The sequence below is a fragment of the Portunus trituberculatus genome, chromosome 42 (genome assembly GCF_017591435.1).
Source record: "Portunus trituberculatus isolate SZX2019 chromosome 42, ASM1759143v1, whole genome shotgun sequence".
In the NCBI taxonomy this organism is placed as follows: domain Eukaryota; kingdom Metazoa; phylum Arthropoda; class Malacostraca; order Decapoda; family Portunidae; genus Portunus; species Portunus trituberculatus.
The window spans coordinates 19,279,030-19,297,102 of record NC_059296.1 but is presented as its reverse complement, the minus strand read 5'-3'; the positions used below and the strand labels follow the sequence as shown (position 1 = coordinate 19,297,102).

Below are 18,073 nucleotides of genomic sequence, written 5' to 3'. Positions count from 1 at the left end.
GCTTCACAAGCCAGAGGACCGGGGTTCGATTTCCCGGCCGGGTGGAGATATTTGGGTGTGTCTCCTTTCACGTGTAGCCCCTGTTCACCTAGCAGTGAGTAGGTACGGGATGTAAATCGAGGAGTTGTGACCTTGTTGTCCCGGTGTGTGTTGTGTGCCTGGTCTCAGGCCTATCCGAAGATCGGAAATAATGAGCTCTGAGCTCGTTCCGTAGGGTAACGTCTGGCTGTCTCGTCAGAGACTGCAGCAGATCAAAACAGTGAAACAGTGAAACACACACACACACACACACACACACACACACACACACACACACACACACACACACACACACACACACACACGTAATAAACTTGACAATGGTTTTCACTCGCGTGGTACATAGACAAAGAAATTCTAAGCGAACTGATGGCGTCTGCAATAAGATTGAAAGCTTAGATAAGCGGCAGTTCGTCTATCACCGTAGAAAGAAATATAGAGAGGTTGTGCCAAGATATAGAACCAGATACACACCAAGGACAAATTTACTACACATTTTGGTCTCTCATAAGAACTACTTTCAAAAACCACATCGCTATCTAATTGGATTCTCTTGGATGTTATCGGACACTTTATAATGCAGGAAGGTGTTAAACTACGAGTATTACTGGAATCATAGAAATACTCCTGAAAGCCCTGACAACTTCCATCAGGGCCTGTTTAAAGTATTCGAAATGAGATATCGAGACGTTTAAGATTATGGGACAAAGTCTAGCACAGTGTTGGTGTGATGAGAGCCTGGACATCTTAAAACTGACAGCATTATTACTGAAATCATAGAAAAAACCCTTTAAAACCCTGACAACCTCCACTGATGTCCGTTTAAAGTGTTCAAAATGAGATGTCGAAACATTTAAGATTAAGGGCAAAAGTCTAACACAATACGTAGTGGTATGAGGAGAGACTGTATAACCTAAAACTGACAGAGCTGGAGCAAAGAACATGAAGGATACATTTGATTACAGTGGTCATGGCGTAAGGGAGTCAGGAAACAAGGATGAGGAGGAAATTTTAAGCAAGGGAAAAAACTACGAGTCATGTGTTGAAATTGAAATAGTAAATTCCCTAACATTCTTAAGAAATTACTCTTTCCAGTTGGACAAGCTGACCCGGGGAATGAATGATACGAATGTAGGGGAACATGATGAGTTACAGGAAACATCCCCGAGTTCATGACAAAGGTGGATAAAAATAAGTATTAGGGAGAAAAGACAAAGTGACGCAAATCCACACACACACACACACACACACACACACACACACACACACACACACACACACACACACACACACACACACACACACACACACACACACACACACACACACACACACACACACACACACACACACACAAGAATGGACAGGGAAAACCACCACTCTTAGTTCATGACATTAGAGAATACACTTGACATATAGTAGACAGCTATAGCTACTCGTACATAACTTCAATATAACACTAACACAATACTACTTGACATTACATAACACAGCGGAACATAACATTCTATAGACACTTAACATAACTTGAAAATTAACACCAGATCTTTTACATAACACTATCATCTCATAACATACCAAGCATTTGTAATTAACACCAATACCTAACCTAACTCATAACATAATAAATGCAACATCTCATAAGGTAAGAAAGAAACCATCCCAACATCTCATGACGTAACAAAGACTATCACTGGCTTCCCACACGTACGCCTTCTCGTCACGTACCACTGACGGTCTCTTTACCTCTGTCTGGCATCACCAAAGCTGAGATAAGTCGTCCAGTCGTGTTAAGCAACGGAAGGGAGCAGTTGACGGAAGTAGATATGGTATTATGCAATCTGCTGTGCGTGTGTCCGTGTGTATGTTCTCTCTCTCTCTCTCTCTCTCTCTCTCTCTCTCTCTCTCTCTCTCTCTCTCTCTCTCTCTCTCTCTCTAGGAAGTAAGCTCCGTCCTCGTCCGTCTTTCCTTCCGCTGCAATACAAACCTGAATTAATTTTTCTGCTAATTACGACCAAACAAGGAAAAACACGGAGAAAGCTTTATGAAGTCGACAAGGCATCGATTTTTACGCCGGCGGGAGGCAAGGAGAGAGAGAGAGAGAGAGAGAGAGAGAGAGAGAGAGAGAGAGAGAGAGAGAGAGAGATCGGGTACCTGCTGGTTGGAGAGGAAAGGGAGGAAGGAAAGGGTAGGACGGGTTTAGTTCCTTACGCCTCTTCTTCTTCCCCCTTCTTGTGATATCTTGAGAGAAAGAGTAGAAAGAAAGGAGAGGAGGAGAGAAGGAAGAAGAGAAAGGCTGGTTGCTGTAGCTGTGGTGGTGGTAGATGGGAGGGATGGATAAGAATTTATAACACACTTGAATAAGAGAGCTGATGTGCTTTTCTGCCGAAGTACTGTGTTGGGAGGCAGTTATAGGAGGTTGTAGTGCTGGAGACTGGCGGTGGGTAGCAGTGTGTGTGTGTGTGTGTGTGTGTGTGTGTGTGTGTGTGTGTGTGTGTGTGTGTGTATAGCCTCAATAGACTCCCTCACCTGGCCGTCGTGTAGATGTGAGGCGTGTCGTGACCTCCGCACATTAGAGCAGTACTTCATCTACTGTGCGACTCATCAGTGCTCCAGTCAGTTTGTTCTGTAAAGCTTGAGACTGACGAGACCAACGTACCTGTCATTACCGGCGCCTGAGGGAGAGAGAGAGAGAGAGAGAGAGAGAGAGAGAGAGAGAGAGATTTGTACGTAAGGATTACACTGAAACTCGCCCATATAAATTTCAAGGTCGAAATTCTAGGTTTTTATGCCCCTAACCAGAGCCCTAACGAAAACAAACGTCAAGTGAATAGATAAATAAACATAGAGGTAAACGCATCCACAGGGCAGCAGTAAGCGGTAAGCAGTAAGCATTAAGCAGTAAAGCCAGCAGGTTATAATTATAGTCTGATCGGAAAACCTTCAAATAAGTGGATGATGTTCAAGTTTGGCAGTACTATCAGGAACACTCTTACGTGGAACATGCCTGACTGGTGAAGGCGCAAAACAAGAGACTTTTCGTATATCAGCTATGTCTTGATTAAGCACATAATGGAAACTGACGACGTTTTTCTTTATATTCTATTAATCAACAGCGTCATTGGTAAAAAAGAAGAATGTATTGAATGTTAGTACATAGAGATGTTTCAGTATGTTTTAGTTTCCGTTTGTTACTTCTTGTTCGTGGTTAGTAACTGAGAAAGAGTTTATTTTACGTTAATATTTACAAAACTGAAGAGAGAGAGAGAGAGAGAGAGAGAGAGAGAGAGAGAGAGAGAGAGAGAGAGAGAGAGAGAGAGAGAGAATATTTTCGTGCTTCTACAGTTGTAACATAGATTTGCTCTTCATCACGGTTCTGAGAAGAGAGCAGCAGCATACGCCCTTTGATCCGACACACACACACACACACACACACACACTACTGGGAAGCATCAGGCAACACACGCACAACACTCAAGGACGGAAACACATCGCTAGCTCGAAAACACTTTGTATGAAGGAAATTTCGTATGAAGTTTCGAATCAAACTTTCAAACTTGCCGTAATTGCCAGATGCCACTGCCAGACAAAATTTTGATCAGTTTACCATTATCATTATAATTATTATTATTATTATTGTTGTTGTTGCTGTTGTTGTTGTTAGTAGTAGTAGTAGTAGTAGTAGTAGTAGTAGTAGTAGTAGTAGTAGTAGTAGTAGTAGTAGCAGCAGCAGCAGTGGTGTAGTAGTAGTGGTAGTAGTAGTAGTAGTAGTGGTAGTAGTAGTAGTACAGTGGTAGTAGTAGTAGTAGTAGTAGTAATAGTGACAGTAGTAGTAGTAGTGGTGGTGGTACGAGTAGTAGTAGTAGTAGTAGTAGTAGTAGTAGTAGTAGTAGTGGTAGTCGTAGTAGTAACAGTAGTAGTAGTAGTAGTAGTAGTAGTAGTAGTAGTAGTAGTAGTAGTAGTAGTAGTAGTAGTAGTAGTAGTAGTAGTAGTAAATGGTGTTGTTATTAGTCTTATCATTTTGTGTAACATTATTCTCCTCTCCTGTCTCACATTTTCTCAAGAGCACATGCACATAACATTAAATGTCCACTAAATATTCTAACGCAGATTACATATGGAAAATAAGTAAATAGATGAATAAATTACTCAATGACAGCACTTCAGCACCTGTCACATCATAAGCATGCTGGCGATCATTACGTAGCATCATAAAATTTAACCTCTTCATGTTTCAAAAGCGAGAGAGAGAGAGAGAGAGAGAGAGAGAGAGAGAGAGAGAGAGAGAGAGAGAGAGAAATTATGAAATACGTACACTACCCGAGTTGCGTAGTTGGTAAACACACACACACACACACACACACACACACACACACACACACACACACACACACACACACGTCAACTAATAACAAATCTAAAACCATTATTATTTTCATTCCATCTAAAGTCTCATTATGCATTAGACTACAAGAGAAATTAGTGTCGTTAATCTTCAGATGAATAAATGAATAAATAAGATAATGAATCGATAAAACGAATAGATAAGTTAAATGAACAAAGGTAAACAAAAGTTTACGTGAATAATTGTCATATTTTTCTTTTCTTTTCTTCTTTTACTTTTTCGTCGTCCTCCTCCTCCTCCCTTTCTCCCTCTTTTCTTCCCCCTGCCCCTCCTCCAACCCGTTTTCCCGCATCGAAGGACCGCGCATCTCGGAGGAGTAAATATCCTTTGCGTTTTATCTTGGTGATATATTTTTTTGGTGAGCATCAAAGCTTTCTAAGAATATCGCCCTCTTCATGAAAACAAATTAAGGTTACAGCGGAGGAGCTATAGAGAGAGAGAGAGAGAGAGAGAGAGAGAGAGAGAGAGAGAGAGAGAGGAGGGGGTTTGGACGCTCTGAAAACAACTGATCCACCACCGAGAAGGGGTATACAAACTTTTCCTATCCCTCCGCCTCCCTTCAAATGGCGGAGCTCAAATCCGTAAGACACAAAGCGCTCGCATGGATGTGTTTTTCGTGTGTGTGTGTGTGTGTGTGTGTGTGTGTGTGTGTGTGTGTGTGTGTGTGTGTGTGTCTATGTGTGTGTGTATGTGTGTGTGTGTGTGTGTGTGTGTGTGTGTGTGTTCTCCCCAGTCCCCGAAGTTCACATCATTCGCTTCTGTTGGTAAGGGAGGAACGAGGTGTGTGTGTGTGTGTGTGTGTGTGTGTGTGTGTGTGTGTGTGTGTGTGTGTGTGTGTGTGTGTGTGTGTGCATGTGCGTGTTGGTGATGCTGCTTCTGCTGGAGGGGAATTAAGGCGGGCTTGGGAGGGGGGCGTGGTGGTGGGGGGAGGCACAGAATCGATCCCTGCCACTACACAACAACAATACTGCTTAGCAGGCGCCTTTCTGGTAATCTCCTTCACCTTTAGGGTACTGCTCTCCGCCCACGCACTTCTCTTACCTTTTTCTTCTTTTCTCTCCTTTTTTTTCTTTTCTTTTTTCCCCTCCTCGATGTGTTTCTCTCTCTCTCTCTCTCTCTCTCTCTCTCTCTCTCTCTCTCTCTCTCTCTCTTGACTCATGTAAAAAAAAAAAAAAAAAAGAGGAATTGGAAATTGTACACGTACGTACCCGGGGAAGACGAAAGGTGTTCATTGTTATAGCGATGTTTTGAAAGGAAATTTAGAGTGAAAAGTCGTTTCTTTCTTTATTTTTTCTTTATTTTTTACTTTTCTTAATCTTTTACAAGCTGGAATAAGCGTCTACTTTTTTCACTTATTCCTCTCTCTCCCTACTTTATTTTATGTTTGTGTGTGTGTGTGTGTGTGTGTGTGTGTGTGTGTGTGTGTGTGTGTGTGTGTGTGTGTGTGTGTGTGTACGTGCAGTTCACTTTAATTTGGTGCGTTGGTGTAGGCAGATGTCAATGTTCGGGGGCTTTCAACTGAGAGCTCCTCTGGATTGGAATTCTGGGTCAGGTGACGTCAAAATGAGTTAGTTCTTACTTTCTGCTGCTGCTCCGCGCTCAGCTGGCAGTGAATGGACGCTGAGTAGAGCAAGAAACGTCAACCTAGGGAGTTGTGATTCTGTTCCCGGCTCGAGTGAAAGAAAAGCTAACAGTGTTGGCCTTTTGCATATGTGATAGGAGTAGTAGTAGTAGTAGTAGTAGTAGTAGTAGTAGTAGTAGTACCTGTTATTCTGTTATTGTTGTTAGTCTTAATTGTTAGTAGTAATAGTAGTAGTAGTAGTAGTAGTAGTAGTAGTGTACTGTAGTAGTAGTGCATATCATCTATCTATAAACTGTCTTTGTGTGTGTGTGTGTGTGTGTGTGTGTGTGTTCTCTCTCTCTCTCTCTCTCTCTCTCTCTCTCTCTCTCTCTCTCTCTCTCTCTCTCTCTCTCTCTCTCTCTCTCTCTCTCTCTCTCTCTCTTACATAAACACGAGAAGACACAAAAATATAAATAGGATTTTGTAAGCTGCATGTATTTCTTTATTATATCCTCTCATAGATAGAAAAAAAAAGTAATAAACCACGTCTGAATGAGAAAAAATATAAGATCATTTTAAAGAAGGGAGAGTAGTGGTGGTAATGGGAGAAGTAGCAGTGAAGACGGTGAAGAGACGCGATCATGCTGAGGTAATGTGTGTCACTGTGTCGTCTTGTCTTGTCTTTGCCAGATGGAAAAGATCGTGGAGCAGATGCAGCACGAGGAGACGGGAGTGCCTGTGCGTACGGTCAAGAGCTTCATGACCAAGATCCCGTCCGTGTTTACTGGCGCGGACCTCATTCTGTGGATGCTGAGGAACTTGGACGTAGAGGACCAAAGTGAGTGTTTCCATCGCCTTTAACCTTGTACAATATTCGGGGCTGTCTTCATAAACGCTTTCCTCACACCACGATTATTTTTCAAGGCCACAAAATGATTGAATTGAGTTTGCAAGATCGTTTTTCCAGTTAACTATATATAAAAAATTTTTAACCTTTCCCTAAAACCGCTGAAACACTTAGAAATCTGTGTAGTGAAGGTGCGGATAGATATTTTTCAGATTACGGCTCTTAGAAACACTTTGTCCTCTCACCACGACTATTTTCAAAAGCCGGAAACATGATTTTCACTAGTGTTCCTCTTGTTTATAATGTAGAAATCTTGTTCATCTGTCACTGGAATCATAGAAACGTCTTTCCTTAAAAATCGGTGTAATTTCTAGTACAGCCCTTTGAGCGTAGTGGAGATGTGACGCAGACGTGTTTCAGAATATGGGGCTTAGTTAGTTTCCCCTTTTTGTACTCTCCCTTCTCCTCTTCCTCTTCTTCACCATCATCATTATTGACTCCTTCCATCCCAGTGTCCCTCCTCCTCCTCCTCCTCCTTCTTCTCCTTCTCTTCTTCTTCATCCTCATCCTTATCTTCCTCACCCTCTTCCTCCTCCACTGATCTTCTTCTTTTTCTTCTGCTTCTTCTCCTCCTCCTCCACCTCCTCCGTCACATCGCGCACTTTAGGTTAAATAGAGACTTTTATTACAAACAGCCTGGTGAGAGGTATGAGGTGTGCTGCTGTTTCTTCTCCTTTTGTGGTCTATCTGTGTTCTTTCTAGTTCTCCTTGCCGTCCTCACCTTTCTCCCTTCCCTCGTCCCAGTCGTCGTCTTTATCAGCTTTTATTTCCGCCTGAGTTCCCTGCTATCTCCATTCATTCGCTTATATATTTGTTAATTCACTTCTTTATTCACGAAGTTACACCTCAGTTTTAAATGCTACAGAAGTTCCATCTTGTATCTTCTCTCCTCGGAATTATAGAAGTACAATAGATATATTTTTTTTAGAGAGAGAGAGAGAAAAAAAAACATACATGATAGTTAAATTTCTTAGATAATATGATTGTCATTGAAACGACAACTGAGAAAATTAACTTTTTTTACAATGCATTTTTTTTGTCTAAGATATATATATATATATATATATATATATATATATATATATATATATATATATATATATATATATATATATATATATATATATATATATATATATATATATATATATATATATATATATATATATATATATATATATATATATATATATATATATATATATATATATATATATATATATATATATATATATATATATATATATATATATATATATATATATATATATATATATATATATATATATATATATATATATATATATATATATATATATATATATATATATATATATATATATATATATATATATATATATATATATATATATATATATATATATATATATATATATATATATATATATATATATATATATATATATATATATATATATATATATATATATATATATATATATATATATATATATATATATATATATATATATATATATATATATATATATATATATATATATATATATATATATCTCTCTTAGACCAAAAAAAAAATGCAATGTAAAAAAGTTAATTTTCTCAGTTGTCGTTTCAATGACAATCATATTATCTAAGAAATTTAACTATCATCTATGTTTTTTTCTCTCTCTCTAAAAAAAATATATTTATTGTACTTCTAGAATTCCGGAGGATATATATATATATATATATATATATATATATATATATATATATATATATATATATATATATATATATATATATATATATATATATATATATATATATATATATATATATATATATATATATATATATATATATATATATATATATATATATATACCCACTGAGGTACCAGCCATCGTGTGTATACTTGTGTGTGTGCGTGTATGTATGAAAGCAAATGGCCTTTTGGTACCTCCCTTTCTCTCTTGCTATGGGTATTAACTGTCCTATTTATCTCTCTCGCTTGCTTTCTCCCTTCGTCCACGGCCATCCCCGCGCCCTAGCTGTCGTGATGCCCTCGGTCCATCTCCCTCCTCTTTATTCTCCCTCCTCCTCCGCCCCATGCAGCCTCACCTCTCACCTTTCTCCTTGTTCCTCGCCCCCTGACCCATCCCTCTCACTCTTACCGTCCGGCTCCCTCTCTCTTCCTCATTCTCTCATATTTCACTTGCACTTTTATTATCCTTCTCTTCCTTCCTCCTTACATTTAACCTTCCTCCTCCTCCTCTTTCTCCTTCTCCTCCTCCTCCTTCTCTCCACCAACAGCTCCCATCACCCCATCCATCTCGGCCCGTCTCTCGCCCATCATTCCTCTAAGTAACATTCATCGATTGGAGTGTCCCCTTAATTTTATACTAGTGCTCTTGTCGTGCCCCTTTAGTGCTACGCGTGACTTTTGACGTGGGGGTCTTACGTAGGTTAGGGTAGGGTGGGTTTAGCTAGGTTGGGCTAGGTTAGGTTAGGTTAGGTTCAAGTTGGGTAAGGTTTATTTTAGGTCAGGGTCAGGTAAGATAAAGTGAAGTTAGGTTAAGTTACGTCAAATCAGGTGTGGTTTTGTTTCTTTTAGGTTAGGATAGATAAGGTTAGGTATGGTAAGATAAAATAGAGTTAGGTTTATTAAGTTACGTCAAATCAGGTTAGGTTAGGTTAGATTAGTTTTGCTTAAATTTGGTGAGGTTTCTTTTAGGTTAGATTGGGTTAGGATACATAAGGTTTGGTAAGGGAAGGAGATAAAGTCAAGTTTGGTCAAGTTACGTAAGGTCAGGCTTTGTTAAGTTAGATTAGGTTAGGTTTAAGTTAGTTGAGATTTCTTTTAAGTTAGTTTGGGTTAAGATAAATAAGTAAGGTGAGATGGAGTAAAGTTAAATTTAGTTACGTCAAGTTGGGTTAGGTTAAGTTAAATTAAGTTAGGTTACACTAAGTTAGGTTAGTTTGAATTAAGTTATGCAAGGTTAGGTTGTGTTCCGTTATGTAATCTTGAGTTAGGTTAGGATAGGTTAACTCAGACAAGATTAGGTTAAGTTGCGTTAGGTTACTTTACAATAGGTTAGGCTAAGTTACTAAGTCACGTGCTAGGTTATGTAATGTTAGGTTACGCTGTATTATGTTAAGTTACGTTGTGTATTTTTAGTGTTGAGAGTAACTTTCACCATTAATCTTAGCATGGTTGTTCTTGTAATACCTTGGTGATGGTTTAAGTTGTGGCTGTGTAAGGCGTTACCGTGTATGGTGTATGTCTCTGTAGTGTTGAGGTTGTATGAAATGTACATTGGCTGATGTGGGAGTGTCTCGTGTCTTTCCCAGCGGAGGCTCTGCACCTTGCACACCTGGTAGCGGCTCACGGCTACTTCTTCCCCATCGACGACCATGTCCTCTCCGTCAAGAATGACTCTACCTTCTACAGATTTCAGGTAGGTGGTTGTCTGTGCGCTCTCTCTCTCTCTCTCTCTCTGATATATTTGTCTAGTCGTACGATTTGAAGGATGAAATAGCTAATCTGGATCTCTCTCTCTCTCTCTCTCTCTCTCTCTCTCTCTCTCTCTCTCTCTCTCTCTTTCTCTCTCTGATGACATGACGCAGTCCTTTCCCCCACAAACCTCAACTGTTTTCTAGATATACCCAGTAGTTATACCACAGAGAATAATACTTGCATATATACATGTAAAAATGCTAATCTAATCTTATTCCTCCCACAAAGAGATATTTTACTTGCATTAATCTTTTCTCCATCTTTTTTTTCTCTCTCTCTGCTTTGTCTCGTCTCCAAACTACTGGCGGTGTCATCATGGTTTTCTATCTTCGCTCGCTTGGTTTTCGTCAACTGCGCACGTGAAGACTCCTTATTTCTGGCCTTCCAACTGTTGGGAGCCTGAGAACACGGACTATGGTGAGTGTCATGCTGTGTCGTGTCGTATGAGCGTTCGAGTGTGCTGAAATTGTGAGTTACGAGTGTGTGAGAGAAACGTTCTTGTAATCGTTATTTCTTGTACTGTAGAAATATAACTTATCTCTATTTTTCTTTCTCATATATTTTTGAAGTTGTATTTATCTTGTGTTGAGTATCTATTCATGCATAGAAGGTTATTATTTCTATATGTGCTTATTTGTGGTAGCCTTAATACTGTTTATGTCACACACACACACACACACACACACACACAGAGAGAGAGAGAGAGAGAGAGAGAGAGAGAGAGAGAGAGAGAGAGAGAGAGAGAGAGAGAGAGAGACCACTACCACCACCAGCACTATCACAACAGAAGCTACAAAGAGCCTTCAATTCGCCTTCACAATAGCGGCGACCTTTTTCTTCTCTATTTCTATTTGTCGAAGCAAAGAGAGAGAGAGAGAGAGAGAGAGAGAGAGAGAGAGAGAGAGAGAGAGAGAGAGAGAGAGAGAGAGAGAGAGAGAGAGAGAGAGAGAGAGAGAGAGAGAGAGAGAGAGAGAGAGAGAGGAATACACAAACACTCAAACACACAAATGAAAATACACCCATCCACATGATCCGAACACAGAGAGAGAGAGAGAGAGAGAGAGAGAGAGAGAGAGAGAGAGATGTGTGTGTGTGTGTGTGTGTGTGTGTGTGTAAGGATGAAGAGTGGCATATTACGGGATGCTCTTAGGTCGTCAGCCGCGGTCTCTTCAAAGCCACTACCACGACCATCATCATCGCCATCCACTTATTTAAGACCGCGCTGTGAGATGATCAGAGAGAGAGAGAGAGAGAGAGAGAGAGAGAGAGAGAGAGAGAGAGAGAGAGTAATTTTGAGCTCCCCGCCCCCCTCCAGAATATCGTTCAATTTGTACTTAAAGGAGACATTTCGAGATGAGTGAATATTCTTATGAGTGAACGTGTGTGTGTGTGTGTGTGTGTGTGTGTGTGTGTGTGTGTGTGTGTGTGTGTGTGTGTGTGTGTGTGTGTGTGTTAGGGATAGGAAAGGCAGTATACACGTCGATCAAAGTCAAGCAGCAAAACGGATATAAAGTCCAGGAAATTATATTGTTGATGAGAGAGAGAGAGAGAGAGAGAGAGAGAGAGAGAGAGAGAGAGAGAGAGAACAAAAATAGTCTTTCGTGCAGGAGAATAAATTGTATGTATAATTTCACCCTAATCATGTTCAGAAAGCGAAGAAACAGTTGCCTAGAACACGACTTGTTGCCTGCTGATGGCTATGAGAGAGAGAGAGAGAGAGAGAGAGAGAGAGAGAGAGAGAGAGAGAGAGAGAGAGAGAGAGAGAGACTAGACTTAGACAGGTAGACAAAACGACCCAGCCAGGCCTCCCAGAAGAACCCCTTGCTGTGTGGCTCAGGTTGTTCTGCCAGGTGACTGTCTTCATACCTCAGTGGGATAAGCTTGCATTAGACGCATAATGGGCCAAGTAATTCTTTTTAATGTGCTGCCTTGCGCTACACGACTTGCTGCACCTTCACGGGAGCATACTCTCTCTCTCTCTCTCTCTCTCTCTCTCTCTCTCTCTCTCTCTCTCTCTCTCTCTCTTATGGTCTATCGTATCCTTTTGAAAAAAACTCGTTGTTATTAGTGGGTTTATGGCCTTTGCCTTTGTTTAGGCTGATGTTTGTGAGTTTGTGACAAGTAAAAATTAATAAACAAATATATATGCAATATAAATAAATAAAGAAGAATTTTAGTAGTAGAGTTCTTATACGAATTCATTTGCCAAGCATAAATAACGAAAAAATACCAAAGAAATAATGAGAAAGTACCATGGCATCTGTTCACAAAGAGAAGGAAGACATCCAGGGCTATGAACAGTTTAGGGTGGTTAGGCTCATTAACTATATCATGAAGGTTATATAAAGCAGTAATTAACAAAAGACTCAGATGATGTACGAAAATAACGCAAGTTCAATTTGGCTTTATGCCAGGAAGAAGCACAAAGGAGGCTGTCTTTGCGTTGATGGAGAAGTACATTGAGAAACAGACACGGAGACAATATAATACATACAAATGGGAAAACAAGATGATGGTAGTCAAGTGCACATAATTAGAAGAGTAAAAATCAAAGAGGGTGGAGATTTGCAGGTACTTGGGGTCAGTTCTGTCGCAAGATGGTTAACTGGATAAGAAATTAAATTCTTATTTGGATTATTACTTGGATGACCTTTCCCTATGAGTCATACTTGGGTAAATCGACAGGTAGAAAACTGAAAGGTTTCCCTACTCAATGTGCTAGCCTGATAAGATCAACGAGCAACAAAAATTAGTCGATAGAGGGAGGATACAAGCATGCTTCAATAACTGTAGACAATGCTCAAGAGCAGAGTTTCTCAGCCGGGATTCCCCGAACCCTAAGGTTCCGCAAAAGGTCCCTAAGGGTTTCGCAAGTACAAGTGAGATAAGCTGATGCACTTTTTTTTTTTATCTATTTATTTATTATTATTTTTTTATTTTATTTATACCATGTGGGTTTTTCACGGGAGTTTATGGGCTAAAGGGGATACTTTTTTGGGGGTACCTCCTATCTCAAAGCCCACCCGCTAGGAAACCGTTGGCCCGAGTGAGGAAGCCTAACCTACACTCGGACCGTGGACAGGATTCGAACCCATGTGCTTGGAGACCCCTCGGACCCCAAAGCACGCATGGTTCCACTGTACCACTGCGGCCCTCTTTGAATTTTTATTTAGTTTCATATATGTAATATAATTAAACACGCACAATATATTATTGGTTATTGTAATATCATAATATAGACATTATAATATCTAACCTATTATGTTATCAAAATTATAATCATTGAGAATATATTTAACGATGTGATTATATTTGTCATGTGAAATACGATGAAACTAAAATGAGAAATATATGGTATATAATTTTGTTTTTGAGACGTAATTTATATTAAGGATTACGCAAGGGTAAAAATGTTGAGAAACGCTGTTCTAGAGTCTAGACTGATGTGTGATGGAAAGGTTAGTGCCAGAGTGACAGGCATAGTATATTGTTCTGTATTTAAGGCTAGCGATGACGTATGGTTCGGAGAAGTGGCCTGTTAAGAAAATACAAGATAGAAGATGGAAGTGGCAGAGATGAGAATGCTGAGATGGATGCTGGTAGTGACGAGGAAAGATAAGAAGAGGAACGAGAGAATTAGAGGGACAGCCAAGGTGATACAAGTAGGAAAGAAGGTGCAAGAAATAAGTCTACAGTGGTACGGACATTGTATGAGGAGAGATGAAGACTGGATTGGTAGAAAGATGATGGATTTATAGGTGGAGGAAGTAAGAGGAAGAGGAAGACGATGTGATGACTGTATACGGAACACCCTAAGAGATAAGGCGATGAACCCGAGAGGAATGCAGCAGGGGCATCAACAACAACAATAGCAACAACGACAACAACACTAACGTATAAATGAAAAACTGATACATATACTCAATTTTCAATACAGGTATCTTACTTTTATGTATCTATTCTGCGCGCGCGCGCGTGTGTGTGTGTGTGAAAACATTCGGCGGTTGTTTTTAATGAAATGGGAACTTCTGGACATTTTTCCCTTCAGATTTCTTGCTCAGGAAGATTATCAACTTCGCTGGTGCATCCTGAAGAGCACGAGGTTTCACAGTTTGCTTCACGATTTAGGTTTTGTTGGGATGGCAGTGTGTGAAATTTCAAATTTGGCCTAATTGTCGTTTTTTCTTTCCTCAAGATAGTTAGTTGCCTCATATCTCCGCTAATCTATATACTTACTTCTGTTCATTAACGCTTGAAATTAAGTTACACGTGGTTAAGTTTGGTTACATTTACTTGTGTGTTAGATCAGGTTAGGTTAGGTTTAAGTTGCGCCATTTCTATTAAGTTATGAGTATATCCATATACATTTGGTTATGTTAAGTTAGGTTATGTTAGGGCATTTATATCAAGTTACAAATAGATCAAGGTAAGTTTTGTTAAGTGGGTAAAGTGAGGTTACGTTACAATAGGTTATGAGCAGGTCAAGATAGGTGACGTTGTATTAGCTTATGAGTAGGCTACATAGGTCAAAATAGGTTAGGTAAGGTAAAGTTAAATGACGTTATTATGGGTAGGCCAATATAGATAGATATGTTTAGGTAACTCGTTCGGTTACTTTATATTAGGTTACGGATAAGTTGAGTTATATCAATTAAGGTTAAAATCAAGTTAGGTCAGAGATTATTCACATCCTGAGCCTAATCAGTACACTGCTGATGACGGGAACTATCGATAATTTTCGTAATGGATTGTTGTTTCCTCTGAGGCAGGGTGAGAATTCTCTGATGAGTTATGAATTATATTCTCACCTAACCAGTTGGTGATATTGTGTCTTTCAGTTTCGTTCAAAGGTGCAGCAAACAGAAGTGAAATGATTTGGTACTAAGGTAGACTTCGTTCAAATTATAATCATTCTACATTGATGAGAGAGAGAGAGAGAGAGAGAGAGAGAGAGAGAGAGAGAGAGAGTTGTGAAAAGAGCGAAGACGACTTTTAGATATTGGCACACACACACACACACACACACACACACACACACACACACACACACACAGCCTCAGCCGTCCTGTGTTATGTAAATCAAAGGCAAACTTGTTCGAAACATTTTCCTCTGCACCGAAAAAGGTTTGGTGAAGTTCGGAACATATTAATCGAGACAAGCATTTCACACTTGGCGAGCCTCGGAGCCAGCGCGATATACAAGGGGTTCTGAGCCCGGTGACCTACAGTGGGGGAGGGAGGCTGCTGCTGCATGCAAGGGACGAGGGAACTTAGAATTATACTGTGTGTGTGCTAGAGAAAGAAGCGTTAACTTATTTATTTATTTACATATTTGTTAGTTTGTTTAGCTGCTTATTTATATTATATTTTTTGTTGTAGCATTTATAATTAAGTACATAAAACAAAAAAGTCACGTCATTTAAAGCGCCCACACACACGGACAGATAGATAAATAGATAGTTAAATATTTAGATAGATAGATAGAAAGATAGCTTATTGACCGCAGTGTACAGGAATACCAATCTTAACAATATCCGAAAATAATCGTAATCCGCTACGAAAACAGGTAAAAAATGGATAAAAAAAAGAACATCATGAAAAATATCCTGTAGGCCAAAGAATAGAACAAAAACTACATGCTAAGTCTGTGTAATTGACACACACACACACACACACACACACACACACACACACACACACACACACACAGGGAGGTAGAGGTAGATAGAGTTTATTGACCACAGTACATGATGTAGTTGTATTTATTCATACTACCTAACATATTGATGCTAACATAAACATACTCCATCAACACCTAATTATCACTTCAGTCAATACCATACATTGACCTCTACACGAACCAATTTGTCTTTAACTCTCATTTTATAGCCAGTTTCCCCTCTTACATGAAAAAAAAAAAGGTACACCTCCTCCTCCCTCGCCGTACATACAAGGATATTAAGTCTGCTGCTCCTAGCTATCAATTGAGACATTTCACGATAAAAGGAGAAAAAAAAAAGGGCTAACATTTTTACCAGAGATTTAGGGTAGATAATGTGATATCAGATTGACATTTTGAAATAGTTAATCGTCTTTTTCATTTCATTTCAATTCTCTCTCTCTCTCTCTCTCTCTCTCTCTCTCTCTCTCTCTCTCTCTCTCTCTCGTTGCTATTCACATGTATCTTTACAATTTGTAATAATGACAGAAAATTAGGACTGCAGTACAAATGATACGCTATTCGTCTTAGGTATCAATAAAAGTCACATTGTATAACTTTCATTACTAGGTGTTAAATATCAGCGACGTAATCATGATGGACTTTAACGTTACGAAATGACGGAATATTCTTTACAATCAGTCTTCTGTAACGGTTAGGGATTAAACAGCTACACTATTACTACACTGATGGACGTACGGCAATACCTTGACCTGGGGCTACGAAGTGGAAATAGTAGTACGGTAAAAGTCGGTAATCCTAACGAGATCCGGTTTCTATACCAAAGTTGTGACTCAAAATTTCCTTCCTGCCGGCGCTGTGGATGTTGACCGGAATCAGTTCAAGGTTTCAAGCGATTTCCGGCTAAAGCAATCACAAGAGCATGTAACTACAGTGACCCAGATCTCTGTAGTAATTATTTCACTTATTTGTGTTTTGACTTTTTCTGTTCTTTATTATCATTTTTTTTTTTATTTAAGTTAAGCACTAAATACTCGTTCATCTTGACCTGTATTTGGCAATGGATGGTTATCATTTATATGATTTTAATTTCTTGTGCATCTCCATTTTTGTCTTGTTATGTGAAAGTTAAACACTAAATACTCGTTCATTTTGACATGTGTTTGGTAATGGAAGGTTATCATTTGTGTTATTTAATTGTCACGAGAGAGAGAGAGAGAGAGAGAGAGAGAGAGAGAGAGAGAGAGAGAGAGAGAGAGAGAGAGAGAGAGAGAGTATATAATAAACTTCAAAATGTCAGGCTCCTTGTTCCCTAAACGCTTTCTTTTCCCTTTTCAAGAGTACTACTATTTTCAAAGGCCACAAAGGTGATTACACGGGTTCTCGTGCGTGTTTTCTCGAATTAACCTTCCTAACCTATCAATAAAATCACTCAAACACGAATTAAGAAAGCACTTTAAAATTAACTATATCTTTTACTGGACTCTGGTTAGGTTGACCAAAAGGTTAATGAAACATAGCAGCCAGTGCTAATACCAACAGTGATACAAAACATCATTACAACACAAACACTCAAAGTAAGGAAAACTGCAAGAACCCATCAGCTTTCTCGTGGCATTCCTTGTATTGAATTTATTTACTGTATTTCTGCCTATCAGCCTCATCCATAAATGTGTGTAACCTAATCATGCATTGCCTAACCTCTGTAACCCGGCAGCTGTGTACCTGTGCAAGCGGACCATGCAGAACAAAGCGAGGCTGGAGCTGGCGGACTACGAGGCGGAGAACTTGGCCAGGCTACAGAAGATGTTTAGCCGGAAGTGGGAGTTCATTTTTATGCAGGTAAGACTGTTCTTGTTGTTGTCGTCGTCGTCATCGTTATTGTTGTTATAAACTTATTATTATTATTATTATTGTTTTTGTTGTTGTCATTGATGGTGTTGGTGGTGATATACATATTTTGACTCATGACTAACCCCAGAGGTCCTCATTTACTTTAT

General features: G+C 39.2%; 1 protein-coding gene across 5 annotated transcripts in view; it reads left to right on the top strand.

Annotated features, from left to right (window-relative positions):
- Positions 1–18,073, top strand: part of LOC123517697 (regulator of G-protein signaling 7-like) — a 73,008-nt gene that overhangs the window by 35,456 nt on the left and 19,479 nt on the right. For all 5 annotated transcript variants that reach the window (XM_045278056.1, XM_045278055.1, XM_045278054.1 and 2 more), the window contains exons 3-6: positions 6,696–6,843; positions 10,228–10,334; positions 10,759–10,810; positions 17,791–17,915. In XM_045278056.1, the coding sequence (XP_045133991.1) occupies positions 6,696–6,843; positions 10,228–10,334; positions 10,759–10,810; positions 17,791–17,915 (432 nt within the window). The remainder of the gene's footprint in view (positions 1–6,695; positions 6,844–10,227; positions 10,335–10,758; positions 10,811–17,790; positions 17,916–18,073) is intronic.